Here is a 24,514-nt window from a genome sequence, read left to right as displayed (position 1 = left end):
TAAGGGTTTCTTCCCTGAGATGTTTAACTGTGATTTCCAAGCTTGCATACACAGTACTTTCAGGGTTGACTAACTGTGCCATGAGCTGCAGCAAGCACAGTGCTGCTGGCCGATGCTTTTCTCCATTGATGTCAATCGATGCAGTCATTCTAATTAACTGTTTTAAAATTTGGCACATGAGGCTTCTCATTCACCTGGGTGACATGAGGAGTAAATCAGGACTGAGCAGCAGAGACCTGCCCCTATCTCTGAATCTACAAGGCCCTGGCTCCAAGAATACACCTCTATTTTTTATGTGGGTTTAGCCAACACAATATACGAGTGAAAGCCCAAAAAACATTTGTATTGTAGATATTAAATGAAGATGTTGGTAGGCTAGATAATGCCCCATGCTCTTGGATGTTGAAACCGATCAAACCATTCAAAATAATCCTAAATGCATTGCTATTTACGCATTGACATGTTTGCATGCTGAAATTGTACAATCAATGTTTTATTGAATCCTCAGACACCTAATATTCACCGAAGCAAAACTAATGGGTCTGCAATCCCAATAGTGGCATGATGCGTTCTCTCCTCCCTGGGCAACAACAATTAGTAGAATTTTGAAATGAAATACACAAAATGGGATTGAACAGTCATATCACTCAGAAAACAGGTACAAGACATTAGCCAAAATTAAAAGCCTCACAAAGACATAGTGGCCTACTGATTGCACCGAATATTTCAAGGATGTTAAGATATGAGAACATGGCAAGATCAGTGTGAGCATTAGACAGGATCAGAACACCCACAACGAGGATGAGGGTTCATGCACAAATCGCCAGTTTGTGCAGCTAGTTAGAAATCGCAACCAAAGTTTAAGAGGGACATGAAAAATCTCTGGAGTGTGAAGATGAAGGTACTCATAACAGGATGAGAACCCAGCAATTCTGGAAGCAAAGCATAAAAGTTTACAGCATACTGGAAATCAAGTTGATCCTTGATGTCTTGGTGTCTTATTTCCAAGATGAAATTGGAACTAGTGACAAATTGTGAAGCTTATAATTGTTAGCTTTTTCATCATAAGCCAATAAACTACATTTGCATTTGAAATCTTTATAAAAGTGATCTTGGTTCATTGTGGGATTTCAAAGCACAGTAAGGTACTTTTTTAATATGTAAATGTCTGCGTCATCATTTTTAAAAAAAAACAAGGCCTGATGGATACTTGGTTGAGCGAGTAACACAGTCATCACTCAGCTGTTCAGTGATTGGTTACTTTACAATGGTTTGAGAAACACTGCCTGGGCCAGGTTGGAGGAACATGCCTCCCTCCCAAGGGACTGCATAGTGCATACTACAGTATGCACTCCCTTCCTATTGCTGCAATATATTTCATACATAAAATGTACTTCCTGTTATATCTGCCTAACGGGGGAATTAATCACAGCTACTGTATGTCTTCCCCAATAAAAATTAGTGAGAGACAAAATGGTTTCTACCACCTCTGCAATATTTCACTCAGCGTCACTGCAGTTTATCACTTTAAGAGGTAAATACATGAGCAGATGTGTCCTGCTCCACCTCTCTTCCTAACAAATGTGCAGTGCATAATCACAGACTGGCATTTCTCATCTCTTCTGCAGGCAGTGGGCTTTTAAAAGTGTGCATTATATAACAGGCGATACCAGAAACAACATTCTGTACTGTGAGGGCCACATAAAAAAGTTGTCCCTTAAGCTGGTAAAGTTGTAGCGAACGTCCGCGTGCACCAGGAGGTAAAAAATACACCGACTTTCTGGAAATTATTTCCTGCTTCTGAGATACTGTTAATTACGCGGGTTGGCTAATTTGAACAATACGTCATAAAGCATTTCAGACCTAACCACAAGGGAAGCAACACAGTGACAAGCTATGTTCCTTCATCACAGGCAACGGTCATTTTACCACCCTGGGTTAAAATGAGCTGCGGGAGCCGGAGCGGTAATGCAGCATGCATGAAGGACACACTGAGACACCGAAATCACACTTCGCCCCGAATAACAGCGGGGTCCTGCGTGTTTATCAGCGCTGTGCAGCAGAAATGCCAGAGGGAAGAGAGGCGTTAGATACTAAATGACTGTAGCGATCTCATGTTCTTCACTCGTCTTGGGCAGACAAATGTAAACTTCATTACCTTGAACCCTAAATAAAGAGGATCAGATAGACCATTAGTAGTAAAATATATATAGAGCTACTTGATATTTTTTGTGAAATTGAAAATGAGTCATGGCAATACTGTTAACAGCGTAGCTAGAGAAAATGATTTTGGGCTGATGCAAGTTTATCTCACTGTCTTTCTTCCTCCCGCTTTCACAAGGCAGACAGAAAGAGTAGGAAATAAACAACGAGAAGAAAATTCCTCCCTCTGTGACCTTTCCCTCACATTCAAACAATAATCTCACACACTTGCTAAACATTAGCAGGATTTTTTTTGTTGTTGTTGTTCTAATAACATATTTTGCTTTCGCGTTCCTGTTCTCCACTACAATATTTATGTCTAGTTATTTTACTCATGAACTCCATCTCTGTCTGTCGGTCTGTCTCTGTCTGTGTGTCTCTCTCTCTCTCTCTCTCTCTTTTTCACAGACACAAATCTTACGTTTGGCAGGACAATGGCGCAATGGCACCCATTTGCCCCAGTTCTGTTCAGCATCTCTCTGGCAATACATTTGCCACTCTACCACCATCAGGCAACAGAGTCATGCACCCACCAGTACCAAGGCGGTGGGTCTAGCACAGACACCAGAGCAGGTCCTCTAAATATGTTACAGAAAAAACTAATTTTCCCTTTGGCTTTATGCACCCTTCTTCAGTCAGTCAGTATTATGTGTGATGGAAATACATGTTTGGAAATTAATGTAACAACAACAATAACAACAACAACAATAATAATAATAACAAGAACAACAACAATAATAATAATAACAATTGTTGTTGTTGTTGTAGTTGTTAATGCTTTTTAATAGATCATACAGGTTTAGATAATGCCAGGTCTACATCATACTGACCAGATGGCCAAGGAGGCTCAAATGGCTGCTAAAGTAATGCTAAAGAGTGCTGCAACTCTGGCTGTTGTCCACACAGCCACTGGTCTGTTGATGGCAATTCCTACATAACGCTGCATAAGCACTTCTTCCATATGATGGTGAACTGCGGGAGAGGTACATTCTACATGCTTGATTTGTTCTGGTCTCACAGATTTGTTTGCCTGCCTGTTCTCACTCTCTCACACAACTCACACTCATACCCACACACAAACACACACTCCCACACACACTCCCACACATATACAGCTCCCCCCCCACACACACACACACACATGAACATGCTTATTACAGCAATGTAACATGCTTATTACAGCAATGTAATGTTCTCTTGCTCAAAGGAACTTCTCAATAATTGAGATGCCCTTTACAGGAAACGAGTGACTCTGGCTGTGTGAATGCACAAGTCGTGCCAGCTAAGACTGCATCTGCTCCAGGGCTGCTGCAAGTGATCCTTCCTTTACACACACTACTGAGTTAAAAGAGAGAAGATTCCAGAATGTTCACTAACCATCTAAACAAGAAAGAAAACAAGAGTGATTGCAATGAATGGAACAATTTAGCAACAGGAGTCACAATGACACTTGATTTAAAGCTCCAAAGTGAGGTTCCTAAAGACAAATACAAATGTTCAGTGCAAGACCATGAAATTTTTGAACAAAGCCATCAGTTGAAAAACACTGGAAAATGAACACAGCACTCACAAGTAAACAGGAAAAGTAAACATGTTTAAAGCAATTTTGACCATGGTGTCAAAAGAGAGACAAAGTAAGCAAAACAGACGACACCTAACAATACCTGGCAAAAACTACATAAAACACAACATCAAATGTAGCTTTGCTTAGCCAATGCAAGCGAGACCACATACAGATTCATCAAGGACAAAAAACAACAAAAAAACAATACAGAACAAACAGGATAGTACTGAAGGACATCTGTGATTATTATTTTTAGCATGTTGACATTTGTCCAAAGCAAAGGTTCAAAATTCAGAAACACACTGGTGAAGACTGTACTGAAATCTATAAAGTATAAAGAATAAAGGAATAAAGTATGCCTGCTGGATTCTTTCTGGAGTTCACCAACTAGCATGTACCAATGTAAATATAAATGAGCACTAGAATCTTTATTCTGTGACGCCATTCTAACATATCAGAACAAATTTCAAAGGGGGAAATTTAACACGGGCTGATGGCAGAAAAAAATGTTCCCTGAAAAACAATGAACTCCAAAAACAGTTCTGTTTTTATTGACATTTTGGGAACAGTTGCTTACTGGAAGGGTCAATAAAAGTCAACTGTTGACCTGACAGTGTCTGTGTGACTATTTCAAGGTGACCTGAAATCGGTTAACAAGACAAGCTGAAATCAGCAGCATGTAGGGCAGGGTGGTTGGTGCACGGCTCTTGATGCAGACACATATTAGGACTGACGGCCATGAGGTGGACATCTTGAGACCACCCAAATATCTTTTGCTATCTTATTGCCTACATTGGAATATGTGATTCTTAAATCTGAATACAAAGCCCATTCTATGCTATCATAATTAATTTTTTTTTGGCTTGTGGTGCTTCTGAATTTCCTGAAATAGCTGGTGGATACATACATAAGACAGTGAAAATAATTATATTGCAAGCTAAACAGCATTCATGAATGGTGCCTTTTAAAAATATTTCTCAGTTTTTTTATTTTGCGTGTATGTGAGACAGTGTGTGCGCATGCGTCTTCTGAGGACCTTATCATCCATACAGGTGAGTGTGGGGTGAATGGTTGAAGTGACAGGCACTAAGGTACTGACTTGGGACGAGAGTGAGCTCAAATGCTGTGGGGCCAGCCTGCGGGGAGAGAACAACCACAGGACTGATAGGCAGAGGAGAGAGAGAGAGAGAGAGAGAGCTGAGATAAAAAAGACAGAGATCGCATCAGTTGAACTGCCCTCAGGGGAGGAAACCAAAAAAAAACACCCATTTCCAGCTTCCTTCAGTCCTCTGGGCGTGCAGGCTGGAGTCTGAGTCCAAGACTATGACGGGTGGGCCTCCGGGGATGGTCTCCACGGTGAATTTCAGTGGCCACAGTTATTTTTGGGACTCACCTGGAGGCTACTGAGCCTTCTGGGAACAGCCCCCACCACCACCCGCAACCAACCCTCCCACACTCATACCCCTCTCCCCCATTGCAGGGTCTGGGGAGTCTACGATATTAAGCAAAACCTTCACATTTTAGGTGATCGATTAATCTAGGGGAGTTTGCTTCAGAGCTGGAGTCAGGCCTGTGGCTGCCCCTGTGGTTATGGGTGCACAAAAGAGTAGCGCTGTCGCATTCTTTATAGCCTGTGGTGGGGGACTTGGTGCAGCTGGGGAACAGGGTGTGTATCTGTATCTGTTCTGTCACTTTATGGTCATGGAGGTTGGCAAAAGTGGTGCACAATAACAGAGCTATATTTACAGAGTGGATGCGCTGTGCATTAATGGTTCTGTTTATATGTGGTTTTTAAATCACCTTAGGGCTGACAGGAGGACCACCTGTCTCTTTGCTCTTCTGTCCTGACCCTGGCTCTAGGTTACAGTTGTACAGCAGAAGTTATGCATCAAACCAAAGACGAACAAATGAAAACAAACATTTTTAAGCAGTTCATGAAGTATAATTCGCTACCTGAATTTCCGAATGTACGGTGTTCACAAGAGTTCCACAGTGACCTAGCTAACAGTTGGATTTATGTATGCCATTTCTAAAAACAAAGCTCACTGGTGTTCAAGATGCAAGGCCACCATTTTTTATGTTCCACAGCCTATAATTTGCCCCCCACTCCAGCGAGTCACAATGAAGCCCTCACATATGTCAAAATAAACTAAAATTAGGCATGAAATGGACCAGAGTTCATTGTGAGCCCAAACACCCTAGGCGTGACAGCTACTTTAGACACGCATCTGCAGGGCCACTTCTTTTCGTTCACCCTCCTGCTATGTGGCTACATTCCATTCCAAGTAAATGTTAGTTTATCCCCCTTACTTCCTTTTTTACCAGCAGGGCACATGTAGTATTTAGATCCACTTCCTGTTTTATTGAGTGTTACTTAAGGCTGTGCCATCTCCCCACAGTCCTCATTATTTAGTTATGCAGTCTGAAAGCCTGCCGTCCCTCTAGAGGCGACAGCCGTACAACATTTTTGCTATACATACCCGTGTTTATCCACTGTTTTGTCTCTAAGGCCCACTGTCCCCAGTGGAATCTTTCCAAGTCCACATGCACACAAATCTATTTTAGAAACATCCCTGCCTTATCCTGCAGTGGCGGTAAAAGTTATACTTTTTGGAAGTTGCATTTAAAAAGTCTTCTCGATTTTAGAAACATAATCAGTGGCCAATCAACAGGAGTATAGAGCATGATGGAGGTTAAAACCATGACAGAAATTCTGAGGAAGAAAGAAAGAAACAAACAAACAAGCAAACAAATTACAAAAACAATCAAGCATATCCCGTCAATTTTTTTTTCCTTTCAATTTATTTTAATAAGCTTCCATTCAGTTCCCTTTATTTTAATTACTTAATCTGGATTTTTTAAAAACTGAATCATTGCATCACTATGAATCACTTTTTTGTGACATCATAAACTCTTTAAATCGTCCATACTAACCCAGCATTCTCTTATTTATCTCCCAAAAGTCTTATATAATCTTATATTATGAGGAGAAGCATAGGCTTCATAGTAAGAGTGGTTTACACTTTTTCCTAGACCTCATTGCAGTCTAAATTTACACCCACCCATGTTTACTACAGAGCAAAAATGATTCTTTAGAGACTTGGCCTTAAATGAGTTGCACAAGTTAATGAGTCCAGAGTAAAATCACTAGTGTTTCATTAGTGCCACCACTGTTACATCAACTCCCACAAACACAGAACTAATGTAAGTCAGTTCCCATGTTAGTGATTTCACTGTCTTATCACAAGTCAAGATGGAACTGAATTATAATTTTCTTTATTTTAAATCTGGTTGGCATACCAAATCATGTGTTTTTTGCCCTTAAAGATTTAAACGGTGTCTAATATAGTCTGACACAAACCTTTATGTAGCCCACTAAGGCAATGCTGTATTTACAGGGTTAACCTGCACAAAATCCAACTGATACTCTTTTCAGACAGATGAACTCTGACAAAATGTTTTTACTGACTACTGTAATATTTGAAAAGACAATATGATTTTTTTGTTTGTTTGTTTCTGCTGTCATCCAAGTTTGGGGTTTTTGCCTATGTGTTGCCAGATATACTTAGCAGTAGCTCAGCTTTTATATCACTTTGGATTCAATATTTCCTAGTGCTTCAGTTCAAAACTGGGTATCCAAGTTTTGAGGTATCCCCCCGACAATGCTTCATTGTGTATCTTTCTTTTGTATATATATATTTTTTTAATTTGTGAAGGATTGTGTTGCAGAAAAAAGAGGGGTCTGCAGAAGGAGGAGTTTCAGGTATGGTCTTCCTCCCAAAGTTATTTCAGTTATTCCAAGACTCTATTAAAAATTAAAAATCTAAAAGGTCAAGACATTATATATTATCTGAATATCATGCACAGACAAGTTACATAATGATTATTTAATACTTTTGGTCAAACATTAGTTAAAATTAAACAAACTGGTCCACTGTCTACCCACAGTCTATCCAGGAGGAGGTTCAAGCTAGCAAGGGGAGGCAAAATTCCTGCACCCCAGCCATCAATAGGGGGCTGAGGGAGGCCACAACAAGGCAAATGGGTAATGTTTTGGTGTTAGGCCAACGGACAGGATCCTGCAGGGAAGCAGGGTTGCACTAGTTTTATTCCGATGGCTGGAGAAGAGGGTGGTCACCACACTGGTGGGATGCGCAGTGGTGCCTTGCCTGCGCTAAAGAGGCAGGAAAGCCTCTGTGGGCCACAGTGGTGTCAAACACTTCACTAAAGGTTTTTTTTTGTTGTTTGTTTGGGGTTTTTTTTAAAGAAGAATGTATCAAAGGGGTCAGCTCGTGTGTGCATCTCTGTAAAAAAGTAAATAAACTAATATTAAGAAATATTTTAAAAACTCACATTATGATGGGAGGGTTGAAGTTCACGCACATGGATACAGCTCAGTGAGGTAAGGGTTTCCCGGTGGGCAGAAAGTGAATGAACCACCAGCACACCCGGTAAAAAAAGCAATCCAGAACGACCAGAAATTATTAGCAATACACTGTGAGCACAATTATTAGGCAAGAGAGTATGTTGACCATATCATCATTTTTATGCATATTTTCCAACTCCATAAATTTGAATGCTTATTGGATTTAAGCCTATCAGGTGATGTGTATTTGTGTAATGAGGGAGGGTGTGGCCTAAGGAGATCAACACCCTATATCAAGGTATGCATAATTTTTAGGCAGATTCTTTTCTTCAGGCAAAATGGGCCAAAAAAGACATTTAACTGACTATGAAAAGTCAAAAATTGTAAAACAATCTTTCAGAGGGATGCAGCACTCTTAAAATTGCTAAGATATTGCGATGTGATGACAAAACCACATTTTGCTGCAAATAGTCAACAGGGTCACAAGAAAAAAAGACACAAATTAACTGCCAAAGATTTGAGAAGAATCAAACATGAAACGACCAGCAACCCATTTTGCTCCAGTGCTGTCATATTCCAGAAGTGCCCAGAAGTACAAAGAGTTCAGTGCTCAGAGACATGGCCAAGGTAAGAACAGTTGAAACCCGACCACCACTGAACAAGATACATAAGGTGAAACATCAAGACTGGGCCAAGAAATATCTGAAGACAGATTTTTCAAAGGTTTCATGGACTAATGAGATGAGAGTGACTCTTGACGGCCCAGATGGAGCTCCACTTCGACTCAGACACCACCAAGGTGGAGGTGGGGTACTTCTTTGGGTTGGTATTTTTAAAAATGAGCTTGTTGGACCTTTTGGGGTTGAAGATGGACTCAAAATCAACTCCCAAACCTACTGCCAGATTTTAGAAGATACTTTCTTCAAGCAGTGGTACAGGAAAAAGTCTGCATCTTTCAAGAAGACTATAACTTTTATGCAGGACAATGCTCCATCACATGCATCGATGTACTCCATTGCATGGCTAGCCAGTAAAGGCCTTAAAGATGAAAGAATAATGACAGGCCCCCTTCCTCCCCTGACCTAAACCCTATTGAGAACTTGTTGGCCCTTATTAAACGGGAGATTTATGGTGAAGGAAAACAGTGCAGCTCTCTTTTAAATGTGTAAACAGTGTCTGGGAGGCAGTGGTTGCTACTGCACAAAAAGTAGATTGTCAACAGATTAAGAAACTGACAGACTCCGTGAATGGAAAGCTTATGACTGTTATAGAAAAGAAGGGTGGCTGTATTGGTCACTGATTTGTCAGTAATGTTAATTTGTAAACTTTGAGGTGTTTGTTTATTCTCATTTTAACAGATGAAAAAAACAAGTGAAATTTTTTTTTTTAATTTTTAGTTTCATAATTCTGCACACTAATAGTTGCCCAATAATTATGCACACATATATTCTCCTAAGAAAGCCAAAACCTCACTTTTACTTTCTTGAATATTCAAGTTTGAGATTTATTAACATTTTGGATTGACCGAGAGCACTGTAGTTGTTCAATAATAAAATTAATCCACAAAAATACATTTTGCCTAATAATTGTGCACACAATGTACATCCTGGCAACTTCTAAGAAACAGCAGACCTAAGCAGGAAAACCAGCGTCTGTGAGACAAGGTGGCCAGGTAAATTTATAATTCCCTCAGTGGGGAATTACAGGCAAAGAAGCTCATGCGAAGTTCATACAAAGTTCCACAGGGTTTGCAGCTCTAGCCTTGACCTTTTCTAAAATGCACTTTTGTTGCATCAAACTTTTCTTGCAATCCATTTCTTTAATATTGTCATGGTCCTGGCAGTTGTGCTGACTGTCCCTCTGCAGAGATGCATAAAACAGAGGTACAGAGATTTTGCATTGCAAATGTATCTGTGTGATTTGTTTGTCTGTTCTGCCTGTGATAGTGAAAGGGTTTACGAGAATCACTAAGCTGCAATCTGCTGTCTGGAAAAGAACACAGAATATAGATTGTGTTTTTCAAAATGATTAATTCCATGTCTCCAGACAAGTCTTCCCATGCTGTTTGCATGTTAAAGTATTTCCTAATTTGTGTTTTTTTTTTAATATCTCTAGTAATGTAATTTAATTTTCGTTATTTTCACCCCAATAAACAAGCATTGAAACTAGGGTTGCTTATGAATAACTGATGATTAATTACAGAATTAGTTACAAAATTAGTTACTGATTAGTTATAAAATTAGTCAATCAAGAATTTAAATTAAATAGCACAACAATTTTCACTCTCATGTCAGCCTTGTATCAACATGAGTTCTTGTTTCCATCATGATTGAAGTTCTATTAGGGCTTGTTACTGAGACTACAAGGCAAAGTAACAGTTTCAGCATATGCTCTTATCCAGGGCAACTAACATATTTATAACAGGAGACAAGCTTCCTGGGAATCAAACCCATAACCGGTGAACTATAGGAGTACAGGAGTGCATAATTGACATGAGTTTGCTATCAGACTAAACTCCCAACATTGTTGTGTTGCTGGTGAAGCTAATTGGGCTTCTCAGTAAGTGCACTCATGTACTTTTTTACTTTTTTACATTTTTATGCTGCCAAGTACAAGATAGAGTCTAAAATCTGAGTTTTAAAGTTGTTTACACTATACAGCCTATTTCTTTTGTGATTTTTTTTCTTTTCAATTTATTTTTTTGATTATGTTAATGTCTACAACATGTTCAGTCCAAACTCATAGTTGACTGTGGGAATACTTGTGTGTTCTATAAATCAATAATTGTTTGTTCACATTATCTACTCTCCACCAAGGAATTGCAAAGCCAGTTGAAACCAATACAAATGAATTGAGAATGTGATGCTGGACAAAAAGCTGAAAATAATAGGTGTTATAATTTAAAAGTCCACAGTTTGGTTCCTTTGGGAGATCCTGGATTGAGGATTTGGGCCAATTTGTGCAGTGTGCTGTTTTCAGAAAACTTAGAAATACAGGATCGCTGTGAGCAAATTGGGATGCACTTCTGTAATGTTGGGCAGGTCATAGGGAGTCGGGGAGCAACAGTGAGTGAGAGTGAGAGAGAGAGAGAGAGAGAGAGAGAGAGAGAGAGAGAGAGAGAGAGAGAGAGAGTCAGTGAGTGAACCATGACTCATGCACTTCACCCCAGCAGCTCTGATAAATGAACCTATTGACTCATTACTTTCCCCTACCATCAGTTTCTCTCTCTCAGTATCCAGTTCAGTTAGAAACAAACACCATTACCTTTCTTTAACACTGCAGCATCTGATAAACACCATTACCTCTGTTCAGCAAACCCCACAACGCACAAGAAAACAGAATGGCTTTAGCCCCCTCAAACAGTAGGATGATAAACACTTCCATTACATAAACAGCAAATATATTGATTTTATGCCCCTAGTAAGGATTATGCTTTTTGTAAAATAACAAACTGCAGTTTGAGCAAACACATTTATTCTCTCTTAGACAAACACAATTTACTTAATTTCAGAAAAGTGGCTGCAAATGCTTGTAAGAAATAACACCAGCATCTAGCTTTGTTAAATATCATAAACCCCATTATGCCTGAACCCACAGATGTGACAGGTGATAAGTTGCAAAGCACAATTACCCCTGAATCATCTTGATTTTTTTCTTTAGCATTGGAATTCACAGGCTAAGGCAGCAAGAAAAAGAGTTGATTTGACAAATGAAACAGTATAAAAAGAAATGGGCAGGACTGGAAACAAACAAGCAGCAGGTGTAAACAAACTATACCAGAAGATCACTCCATTATGCATCACCTGGTACCACATTATGACATCCATCATCTATCATGACCACTATCGTGACAGACCTTGTGAACCTGCAGATGCTGTGCAAGTTAATAAGTAAACTGGGTGCCATTGACACAGATGCTTTCAAGATTCCTGCTGAGCTGGTTAAGTGCATCAGTCAGGATGTGGGTAACAGTCACTTTGATGAGACCTTCGCAAGCGCAGCCTCTGTAATGCAGCCTGCTGTAATAATTGCACACCATTATTGGAGCCAGTCCTGACTCGCATTGACCCGTTGATCAATGTCTGTTCCAAGTGTTTGACTGCACTGTTGCGCTAAAGGAGCTCAGAGAAGTTCATTTCATGCCAACGACAGTTTGTGCAGTTCACGATGCTTAGTCGTGCTTCGGTAAGACTCTTCAGTATCTCCAGGGTGTGCACCTCACACCTGCAGGTCAGGGGCTGGTTCAGTCCATTTAGTCGAATGCGTGTGCACCTTCGGAGTTCAGTCCTCTTCACACTGCAGCACTGTCCATCGGAGCAGGTGTGTGGGACGGTGGTGCCATACCCACCACCCCCCCTTACAGAAGCCCCTGGAGAGAGGACGCTTTGCCTTACGCAGTTAATCCGTGGCCTGCAAACCGGTTGGTGCCATTTTTTTATGTGTATGGTATGTCAAAGTATGTTACCTTTTAAAATAGTTGGATTATTTATGTAATTTCAGCACCTCATGAAACCTGATCTGAGATCACACATCTTATTTTCAGAGATGATGCAAGGATGAAGACAACCGACAAAATGCACAGCAAAATGTAAATTGGTTATTCGATGAAAATAAGTCCTGACTATCATCATACTACAGAACCTGGTGATAGAAACTGATCTGGCCTAGTGTACACAATACGAGGGATTCAGTAGTCAGCAACAGCCAACAAATACACTGGCTCAAACTTTAAGCCTTCCAACTGATCTTTCATGTGTGCAATATGACTAAATATGATTACATTTCTATTTCTTCATATTTCTAAGTGCAGGTAAAAGCAATCTGATGTAGAATATATTTAAATATATTTGCATCTTAAGGATTACATTGCAGTAGTAAACCATCACAATGCTGTTACTTGCTTGTTACAAATGTAAAATATGATATATAAGTTGATACTTCTGGATTTACCAATTCAGCCATAAGTGGGGCAATTTTTTTTACCTCCTGCACTGTCGAGATTTTCATGTTCGGGTACACGTTCTGCAGCTGACCCGCAGGCTTTCCATTGGGAATGACTCCAAAGCTTGCTTTCATTTTTCCTGAAGTACCATTTAATAGCCACAAACCAGATTTCAATTGCACAACATCCTTGTAAGCCGACTAAGACCCTTTCCGGCTCATTACTCCAGCTTTGCTGAACCATCATTGACAGAACACTTCATGTGACCATCAATTTGAGAACCACTCTGCCCAGTGGCACTAAAGAGGGAACATTTGAATTTGAAGTCATAGGCCAAGGCCTCCTAAAGCCATTTTTAATATAAAACATTTATGGAATATTCCCACCGATCCTCGAAGGAAAACCCCTATGGACATCTCATTTTCTGAACAGTTAGTCTATTCCACTACACAGAAAAAATATTAGAAGTTCCATTGTCAATAAAACATACATTTTAGCAAATTATTTAGAACTTATTAATTGTATATAGCAATTTTAAAGATAAATTGTCCTACCAATTTTTTAGTGTTTAGAAAATGCAATGCATTGGAGCCAATTATGACATTGTCATTAACCTGCACAGTAACTATCATGAATAAACAAAGAAAGAAAAATATAGAGGAAGTTAGGTTAGACAGAAAGATATTGGAAAAGAGTAAAATACCAATAGGAGTAATTATCATACATCACAAATATACCTTCCATCTGTTCCAGACTCCTCAATCAAGCATGTGATGTGAGTCAGTTATGTACAAATCAAATGATACTCAAATGTGCCGCCAATAGGCATAGGTCGAGTTCATTTCTGAGTTATAATACCTTTCACACATCATATTTGCTAAACATAGCTCTTTTTTAAAGCCAACACCCTGTAATTGCTTGTATTAAATAACATTAAAAAAGGTGAATGGGGGGGAGGGGGGGTGAGTCACACTGAATCATCAGGTGCAAATCTGTTAATGTGTTGATTGGTTGCAGGTTTGGTGTACAACACCTCATACTGCTTCAAAAGTATTCCCTTCTGTACACAGTTATGCAGAAAGACTGCCCTGGCAGACAGTGGACAGATACTGCACATTTGAGCATACCTGGGACAACATTTGCCATTCCAAATATTCACCAGGCTCTTTAGAGCATTTTTTGTAATTTTCCGTCCTTGCATTTGGCTGTGCACTGTTGTCAAGCCCTGTGCCATTTTCTTGTTTTGTAACCTAGAACAACAACCTAGAGCCTCAACTTCACAATTCAATGGAACCCAGCACAACTGGTTTCAGATTAGAGATAAACAATAATTTTCCACACAGATCAAAGAGATGCCCAGGCTCTTTTTGTATGAAGCCTTTTGTTGTCTTACACACTCAGCTTCAATTATAATTTTTATTTTTTTATTTTTTTATTTTTTTTTACCAAGGGCTCCAACAGTGTGATAAAGTGAGGGGGAAATCAATAAAGACCCTACACTACCCTCATTACTGTCTCCCCACAGCTGGTATTATTATCATTGCCATTAGTCACACACTCTGTCTTAATAATGCACTGCAGAATAAAAAGCCGTGCTGTGTCTAATGAAGGAGTGCTAAAGAAATGGGGGACATTGCAGTGGACCATAAAGAACCACGCCAAAGGCTGCCATGCAAAGGCAGTGCAAGCACGTGAGATTGAAAGACTGTATCAGGACAATTTATGGGATTAATTTACCACACCTAAGGAATAATCTCTCCATCAATCTCTCAGTCCATTTTACTTGAATTTCTCTCAGTTTTTCACCTTGTGCCACAACATTATCTAGATCTTTGAACCATTTCCTGTACCTCTAAGGTAGAGATTTAACCTAGGCAGCCTGCATCATGTGCTTGCTTTTGAGTCGCTAATTTCGCGTGTGATTCACAACGCCCTGGGCCAGGCGATATCACCTCTTCAACCTCCGCCACCCTCTAACCCCCACCCAGGCCCACATTATTTATTCATGGAAGGTCCGTGAAAGCTCTGTGAGGCCTGAGAGAACCGGGGGCGGTGGGGGAGCATGTGAAGAGACTGGCAGTCCCTTCAGCCGGCGTGCGGGTCTGTTTGAAGGCCTGCCTGGCCTGCGCAGACGCCCACTCACAGCTGTCCGTGGAGCTGAAGGCTGTCATCCTGAGCTGCTGAGAAACCGCCGCCCCTCCGTGGTCCACAGCCCGCCCCACTCCCCATCCCCAAACCATGCTGTAGCTATGAAAGGGGTTTTCAAGAACTTTAAATGTAGCTGGGCTCCTGAGGGAATGATGAGACAAGCCCTGGTGACTCAATGGATTTCATTGGGGAAAAGTCACTACAGTAGTCCCACACAATTCTGGGATAAAAATAGTTTCACACTATGCATCTGTCTGCATCTATCTATCTCTAGCTTTCTATCAGATAATGGATGCTGAAAGGTTCAAATACATGACAAATGCTCCAACCAAGTGGTCCTGAACATGAGAGTCAAAGCAGCTGCTGTCAGGCTTAGAAAGGAATGCTAGGCTTCCAAAACAGACTTACTTCAACAACAAAAGTCACTGGCACACAAATCCAAAGGGTAAAGCCAAAAGAGGAATCAAGGACAGGCAAATGGCGAGGTGAGCTATAAATGGTGTAAACTAGGGTAGGCAAACCATCGGAGTAAGAATGAACTAGGGTGCAAAAAGAAACAAAACTGTGTAATGAATGAGCTGATGAATGGACACCCTGAGTTAACAGGAGCAATACTCAGCAAAGACTGACAAGCAGAGGGGTGGTTAAATAGACCAAGGCTCATAACCAAGAAGGAGCAAAACAGGTGTGTACTAAATACATGAGTGAGGCTGGTCTTGCATCTGCAGAGATGAGGGATTTTGATTGGATAGTGGTGCGATACAACTAGGGGAGGGATAGAGTGGGTGTGGATGAAGTGTAGGTGTCAGGTATAAAAGAGGGCACATCATCTACCAATGAGCTGTCTGACCTTCAAAATTATTACTCAAGCCAGTCACCACAAAGAATGTTCTTCATCTGTAAATCTCACCTGACTATATGGACTGCAGGCAGTGGTAGCTCAGTGGTTAAGGTATGGGACTCGTCATCTGAAAGTTGTCAGTTCAAGCCCCACTGCTGCTGAGTTTCCACTGTTGGGTTCCTGAGAAAGGCCCTCAAGTTGTACTCAATCATAACTGTAAGTTGCTTTGGATAAAAGCATCAGCTGAATGTATGATGTCAAACATATGTTGTTTGGTTTCAGTGTAAATGTGAAGAGTCTGACTCAAAGGCCTCTAGGATATAATGCAATAATTCATCAAAATGAAGAAACATAAAAACCTACAGAATTACTAAAGACCTGCTAATTTATTAATATACATTTTCCTTAGTGGGACCATGTATGGTCTTGTGAGACTTTACACTATGTGTATCGAATTTGCCAATTTGCAAATGCAAGTTTTATTTTGATGTTTGTTGTTTGTTTGGTTTTTCCAACCTAGTATAGAACCTAGTAGGCTAGGAGACTTCCAACAATTAACAGATTGGCAAGACACATAATGAAACAATACCATATGTTATCTTGGTTAACTCAAAAGTTGTCTACAATCTGCAATCTGACTTGACCATTCATACGATCCTTCTTGCTAATGTGATTCAGCTGCTGAAGACTTATAACCCACTCAAGGAGAGTCTAAGAAATCCTGAATAAACCACTTGAGCAGAGTTAGAACTATGCTGGAAAAAAAGGTGGCTACAGAAAAGCCAGATTCCATTCGATCTGAAATGTTGCCTCCTACGTGCAGCAAGTGAACAGTTGATCGAAACTTGCGTGGGCTGTTAGTGGGTGTGTTTTGAGGAGATTAAAATACATGCTCTGACAGAATGCTTCCGTGCATGTGTGTTGGGTTGAATGGCTGTTCTTGGATGGAGTGTGAAAATAAAAGGAAGCTTGTGTGTGTGTGTGTTTAACTAGATAAAATCCTGTTTGTTCAAGAAAGACAGAGAAGTAGGCAGGGAGGGCAAAAGAGAGATAACATAGTACAAATTCGACTACAGGCCTACCCTCCTTCACACCCTTCATGACTTACCAGTGTGAAAGTAATTACCGTAACGCAATTACTTGCTGACATTCTTGTGCAAAGTTGATAAAGCCTAACATTTTTGTGAGTGCAGTGACTCTAAAGGCATCAAATGTTGCCCTTGGTATTCAGCATTCAGTTCCATGCAGGGATGTTGTAAACACACCCAGCGGTAAGCAGTAAACCCATCTCTTACCTTAAGACAAAGGAAAGGTTAGTTTCAAGTCATGCCTTGAATGTGAAATCATGTTTTACTACTTGTGATTAATGAAATTAAATGTTAACTATTTAACAGTAATCCAAATGACTTAGATGTCTGGAGCGAGAATAAAATAATGTTTGAAATCATTTTGCTTAGAATGAAACAGTGTGATAGACTTGTGTGCTCTGTTTAAACAGTAGTTAGCAAATAATTAGTTAACCAGACCTTTTTATGAAGCTTTAACATCCTTGCCAATAGACTGTTTTTGTCTTTGCAAACATGATAAATAAAACAATGTAGAGTATAAATATTGATTGAAGTGTTACACCAGACTTCAATTTGACACATACCAATTTAGTGGGCTTCTTTAGCAACAAATTCTTTAGCAAACACTGCATGTGTATTACAGATTCCTATGGAAATTTGATATTTTCTTAAATTTCACTGTTTGGCATACAGGTTTACAAACAAAAAATTGTCAGATATGTCCATATAGTCTGGACATTCTGATGTGAAATCCATATTCCTATGATGTACCAGAATGCCACTGGAACTCATGGAGTGTATCAAAAGCTCTCATACTAAAAAATGACCCCAAACGGGACCCTACTATAATTAGGTGTTAGGTTTTTTGAAGAGGCATAGCTGGAGACCTTCCTTTAGTAAGATGTGAGGTAGTCATGTGTGTTTGTGTGTGTGTAAGTGTGTGTGTTTCCACATATCCCATGTGAAACAGAAATCACCTTTTAACATGTATGGAAGCTATATATTTGAACTGATGGGGTTCTGTACATGACATATAACTTATTGCATGTTTGTGTGTGTGTGTGTAGTCACATAGTATTCCACCCCTCCCCTCCACATCAGAAGAATCTCTGGACCGGTCTCCATGCCAAAAACACATCATTCCCTTCCACTGGATCTGTGGGAGTTCAGAAAGAAGCACCACATAAATCACAGGAACAGATCAGCGGTCGTCTGCCATCAAACGCAACGAGGCTAGAAGTCTGCGTTTCTTGGACTGGATGGGTCACATGGATTTCTTGAGCAGCGAGGTCAATAGGTCACATGGACATCTCAAGCAGTAGGGTGGATGGGTCACTTGGGCTTCTCAAGCAGCAGGGTGGACAGGTCATGTGGGCTTTTTGAGCAGCGGGGTGGGCAGGTCACATGAGATTCTCAAGCAGCAGGGTGGACAGGTCACGTGGGCTTCTCAAGCAGCTCCTTTTGGCCAACATCTGCAAAGGTTGCTTTGTGGCCACGGATGAGTTCAACCACTTGCCTTATGACAAGTGATGCGTCTGAGTCCAAATACAGAGGGCAACATTTGATTTTTAAAGTAATTCTTATTGTACGCTCCAGTGAAATAGGCTAAATGGCAGAAAGTGGCATATTTAAGTATATTGCCAGTGTATAGTCTGGTGACGCTTACACCATATTTTCCTATGATTGTGCTGAGCAGGCATTATATTATGGGTCTAGACCTTTACACATACAATTAATAAGGTTAAGAGAGGATACATATTTGTGCGATCCAGAAAATAAGAAAATCTGTTTCTACGAGATAATTTTTGCAAACATTTTGTCAACATACGGCAAAACTGTCTTCCTGCTTCGCTTTGCTTCATATCATTTTGGAATGCTTCTATAAATCCTTACTTTTCAGTCAAAGGCAGCAATTAGCATGGCATATGCATACATTTATTAATGTCCAGCCAAGGCAATACATGACCTCTGGTGCTTTGCCGCTGGGTCCTAGCAACCATCGCCCACCCCCACCCTCTCCATCCTCAAAACATATGTGATCATTGTGAAAACACTGCCAAAACGGCAGTCTACACACAGTAGCTAATGCTAAATACAAAGCCCCAGAGCAACATTCTCATTTAGACCTTGTTAGCATGTGATCAACATTCCAAAAGGTTTTCATTTTTTTGTTTGTTTGTTTGTTTTGGGGGGATGGGCAAGACATCTGCTCGCCTGTCCAACACAATGCACTGTCTAATGGAGTTATATGATTTGCCAGCCGTCTTTTACAAGGTCAGCCCACCATGTGGAACGTCCCAGCAAAGATCCAGCGAAGCTTCAATAAATGTGGCCAGAATGCAAGAATAGCACAATTACTAGATTTTGTATCATTTTCCTTTTTACTTAAATTATTCTAAGCCTTTCACAAAGGGCTTGCGTTGGATGACTGCCACTGAAAACTGAAATTCCTTAGAAATGCATGTGTTAAGCACAATTACCTGTACAGGCTTTCCAAATTAGCCAGACGTTGCTGGACACCTTCCACCACAACAGTGTGGCACTACTGCCACCATGGTTAACGGACATATTTTATTTTTTTCTATAAGCCTGGTGACCAGTAAGCTTGTACTTGGCTGTGCTTATAAGTTTATAAGCAGCCCACAATATAGACTATTAGCAGAACAAAATGATGCAGACTGAATTTTCCTATAATTAAATTAACATTTAAATGAATGATTAATAGTCCCAAACCAGCTTCGGGTCAGTCTGGATGCTCTATTTCAGACCACAGTAAGTTGCCATAAAAGCTTCCTCTAGTTAGGGGAATCAAGGCAAAGAATAGGCAAGAATAATGCCATGTGCATTAATGGATGCCAAGCAAAACCAATGGATCACAGATCCTTTTTCTTCCTTTTATTTTTAGCTTACAAATACCTCATTAAAAGCATGATAGACTGCCTGTTTCTGATGGTTGTAAATATTAAAACATGTTCATCATACAACTATATGAATGCAACAAGAGACGTTGCATTCATATAAGTGATTACTTAGTCACAGATCTCTATTTCAAACCATAGTGTTCTTTTTAAGCTTGCAATTTGATTGGGCTTAGTCCCCTCTTTATTGTTTCCAAGAAACAAATGTTTGGGTGGTCCTCTTTGGATCTGATCAATGCAGAGGTTCAAAGATTGGCAATGGGTAGCACTGTCAGCAGTGCCTGTGTTTAACACATCCACTGAAAACAGCAGAGAAGCTGGAACTAATGCCACAGGTGATATTTGAGATTTTTTTACACTCTGGTTATTTGCTGTGCACTGCCAAATAATTCAATGTCACGTATATGTTTTGGTTTTAGACAGAAGAGCAAATGTCTTAAAATCATATAACTAGAGCACAATTATGTAATACCATGTACATAAATAGAGCTGCCTTAGCTACACAAAACCCAACCACAACAGCCAAAGTATGATCAATTTCCACGTCAACAAATGACATTACAGCAATCCACGACTTACTCTGAATACTGACAAAACAACTGTTGTGTACAAACACATACAAACACAAATATAGTACATACACTGACAACACACAAACACAGATACTTACACTATATGATTGCTAAAAGGAATATACCTATTCTCCAAATTCCTCGCTTAATCCAAGATTGCTTTTTTTTGTTGTTGTTGCTTTTTTTTGTCATAATAACAACACAAAACATATGAATAATGTTTGAATGTATGTATTTGGACTGAAGGGGTTTGTAAAGACTTGCCTGCTGTTTATGAATTATTAAGAATTACAAAGATTTACACATACTAGAACATAATACCACTACTCACCAAGATAACAAATTGCACAGCTTGTGAGTTAACATATAATCCATGTGAGGAAAGGTTGGCAGAACACCCTCCCCTTTCTACTTGTACTATAATAATAATAGCAATAATTGTGATTCAACAACAGAAACAAAGACAGTCACATTTCAAGCAAACAACAACTGCCAAAAACCAGCACTGAGCTTTCACACTTAGTGAAATGAAGTAGGATCAACTCATGTGGATATTTGATATGCAAAAATCATACCCTATAATAATTTTGGAACTCTCATTTTCACGTTATTGCTGCTTTAAGACACCAAATAAGCATAAAGATTGAGCCCCAAAGACTTTTGTTTGTAGTGAAATTTAACTTGTGACAGAAAATCATGTTTTCCTGGACAAGACATCTGATTACACTGCGCACTTGCCATCAAAGTGTTCACAACACTTTAACTCAATGTGCAGCACTCTACCACCACCTGTTGTCCTACCACGGAACTTGAGTTTGCATCTGAACAAAACATATATGACAGGCCCCCTAGATCTCATAAGTACACTTGACTGCTGACAGAAAAGTCACCAGAGCAAATGAATTATGAGATTACGGATCAAAAGTCAAGGTATCCCTCTTGATGCAATCTCGCCACATTGTGTAAGTCATCTCTCGGCTTTCTCCACAATTATTTATCTACAAATGGTGTAGGAGCAGGGTACAGTATGATGTCGTTAGACCCCAGTAAAAGCTTTGTCATTTGATTTGGTGAAGTCTAACCTTGTAAGCTATTAATTTTTTATACAATCCTTTACATAATAATAATAATAATAATAATAATAATAATAATAATAATAATCATAATACATAATAATAATACATTAATACAATAATAATACATTAGACTTACAAAATATAACACAAAAAAGAATCACAAAAAAAACAGCAATCAAAAACATAAGAAGGAAATAGGGCAAGAACAGAGACAGAGCAACAAAACAGAGTAGATGAACTGAGGAGAGACCTTTCCTTGAATGGAGGATCAGTTTTTGAGTGAATAATACCTCAAAACATACATGTCTCTTCATGCTGAATAGCAAAATGTCCTAATCAAAATAATGTCTATAAAGTGTAAGTCTAACTTGTCAAGTTGTGAAAACATTTCATAACGAGACAAATTTACTCAATGCATCACTAACCATTTCCAAATAGACCACAGTCCAGTACAGTTTACAAATACAAACACATAAAAACGTAGAAGTAACTACTAACATTCTGGCGCATTTACACTGAATATTTGCCTGGAGAAATAGAACAGTTAACTAATCAGTGTCTTTTCCAAATGCTGTATAAATTCCCACATATAATTACCACCTCGCTGCTTAGTCCACAGAAAACACTCGTATTTGTATATTTTCCTGAGAAGGACGTGCCTCAACTCCCAAATACCAACCAAGAAGCCCTTTTCCTTTTCCTTCTGTGTCTACCAACCATATATCAATCACATCCCTCTTTTCTACGACTATGACCAAGGGGTGGCTAGGAGCTCAACTTGCTGCTGTTAAACCGCTGATCTTACCTCGACTGCCGCAGACCAGCAATCCAAGCACATAGACGGCTTTTAGAAGCATTTTCAGCAGCTTCAGTTTGGACTGAGCAACGGCTTCTTGTGGTGTCGGCAAGTTGATACCTCTCGCAGCCGAACCGACGTGGCAGCGCTCTCGATTCAACTGCGATTCTGTCGTGGACTTCGGCAGGTTCCGCGCGCGCGCTCTAACTACAGCCCCGTCGCCGCCTGTATTCACTGAGCGGCGCGAGACTCCCCCCCCGGTGCAGCGCCTAAGGACACGGGCTGCGAGGTGTTGCGCGCAGATCCGAGCGAACTCAAAGACATCACTTTGTGACACATTAAGATCGACAGTGCTGATTTTATTGTGATCGGTGGGCAGGGAGATTGCGCTAGCGTAGCACGCCAGTAACCTGTGCGCGAAAGGGCATCGCTAACCTATAAAGTTGGTTGAACGACAAGACTGCACTCAGCTTGACTACGGCTACGGTCGCGCGGAGCGTCCGAGTATGATCCAGTGTTGTGACTGGCCAAAGGAGCCTTCGCGTGCGCATTAATACTCACAGTTGGTAGTAAAAAAACCAAAAAAAACTCCCTTCTTTGCGCGTTGGCAGTACGACTAAGGCTATGTCTCCACTATCTCGTTATTTTTTATTTATCCGTAGTCAAAACTGATTTCGAAGTTTATTAGATGGACTCGGTGGCTGGGTAAGAAAACAGCATCAGTGTTCGAGAAGAAGTGGTAATAAATTAAGCTAATTATAGTCGTTGCCTGCTACTTCAGCTTAAACCTGTTTCAGCCATATTATATGCAGCCTATATCTAAAGGTACTCTTCCTATTGCAAGAGGCGCAAAGTCTTATGAAAGATCTAGTCCCCATCCATTTTTATTTTAATTTTTTTTTTTTGCCTTTGAAAGCAGTGAACAATGGATTGAATTACTTTAAATCTGTTTCCGCCCTATTTAAGATGCTTTTTGCTTTTTTTCAAAAATTAATTGCTCATAAATACGTCTCATTAAAGTTAACTCTAGAAATGTTAGGGTTATCGATTTTTGTACTTCTGTTCTAGTAACAGTCTTATCAATATCTTTTTGGGACAACCTAACTGACTCTTTATGAAGGGACACTAAACATTCACCAGAACAAAGGGATATAAAAATCTTCTACAGTAAAGGTCTTCTACATATTTCTTACATATTTCTGGAGACCAAAGTTTAGAAATTATTATGCAAGGCTCTCATGTAATACATTAATTGCAAGTACAGTGAAAATCATTGTAGTAAACAAAGCTAAAGGCATCAACACTGCACAAGGTACATATTAGTTACTTTATTTAGTTCAGCCAAGCTTTAGGTTTAGAGACCCAAAATCCAGATTTTGGTTTTATGTTGATTTCACATTATATGCCCACTGTTTCCGCATTCTCTATATAAAACCTGACCAGGGCTGTACATTTGAACATTTATGGTTGTCCATGCGAAAAAATCCAAAACAAAGGAGAGACTTTTTTATGGAGGTCCGTTCTGATAAGATGTTGCTATTATTGTGAACTGATTCAGATTATGCAGCCTGTGTTCTACCTTCCAGTGCACACCTCCAGTTTTGCCATTTTCCCACTGACCCGCAGATTTGACTAGAAAAAGACACTCCCCTAGTGGTCAAAGTAGAACCTCTTTGCAGTTTCCTGACATTGTATTGCTACAGACCACTTCATACATGACCAGCACTTCTGAATTCATCTTAAGTGGTTTAATTGATTCTGCATCTCAAATGTGTATCAAACACAGTCTTGCATACATGGAGGGGCAGTGGTGTATATTGAAAGTGAATTCCCAATTCCTTTGTGAGGAGTGAACAAAAAATCACCTCTCAAAATTATTTTGGCTCACATGGTTTATTGCACTGCTTTTGTATATGTTTTTTTTTTTCTCCTCAGCTATATGTACCAATGTTGCCACAACATTAGACAGAATATCAACTATGAAGTAGCGAAACATAGCAGTTACCTAAAATATTGCTAGTT

The 24,514-nt window shown here is 39.8% G+C and overlaps 1 protein-coding gene across 3 annotated transcripts in view; it reads right to left on the bottom strand.

The window, feature by feature from the left end:
• zgc:152904 (Ig and FN3 domain-containing protein) overlaps positions 1-22,979 on the bottom strand; it is a 196,621-nt gene extending 173,642 nt beyond the window's left edge. For all 3 annotated transcript variants that reach the window (XM_035535064.1, XM_035535067.1, XM_035535065.1), the window contains exon 1: positions 22,502-22,979. In XM_035535064.1, the coding sequence (XP_035390957.1) occupies positions 22,502-22,553 (52 nt within the window). In that variant the 5' untranslated portion in view covers positions 22,554-22,979. The remainder of the gene's footprint in view (positions 1-22,501) is intronic.
• Positions 22,980-24,514: the final 1,535 nt, after the last annotated feature.

The sequence above is a fragment of the Electrophorus electricus genome, chromosome 16 (genome assembly GCF_013358815.1).
Source record: "Electrophorus electricus isolate fEleEle1 chromosome 16, fEleEle1.pri, whole genome shotgun sequence".
Classification (NCBI taxonomy): Eukaryota; Metazoa; Chordata; class Actinopteri; order Gymnotiformes; family Gymnotidae; genus Electrophorus; species Electrophorus electricus.
Note: the sequence above shows the minus strand (reverse complement) of the source record. Positions and strands in the feature narration are given on the sequence as shown.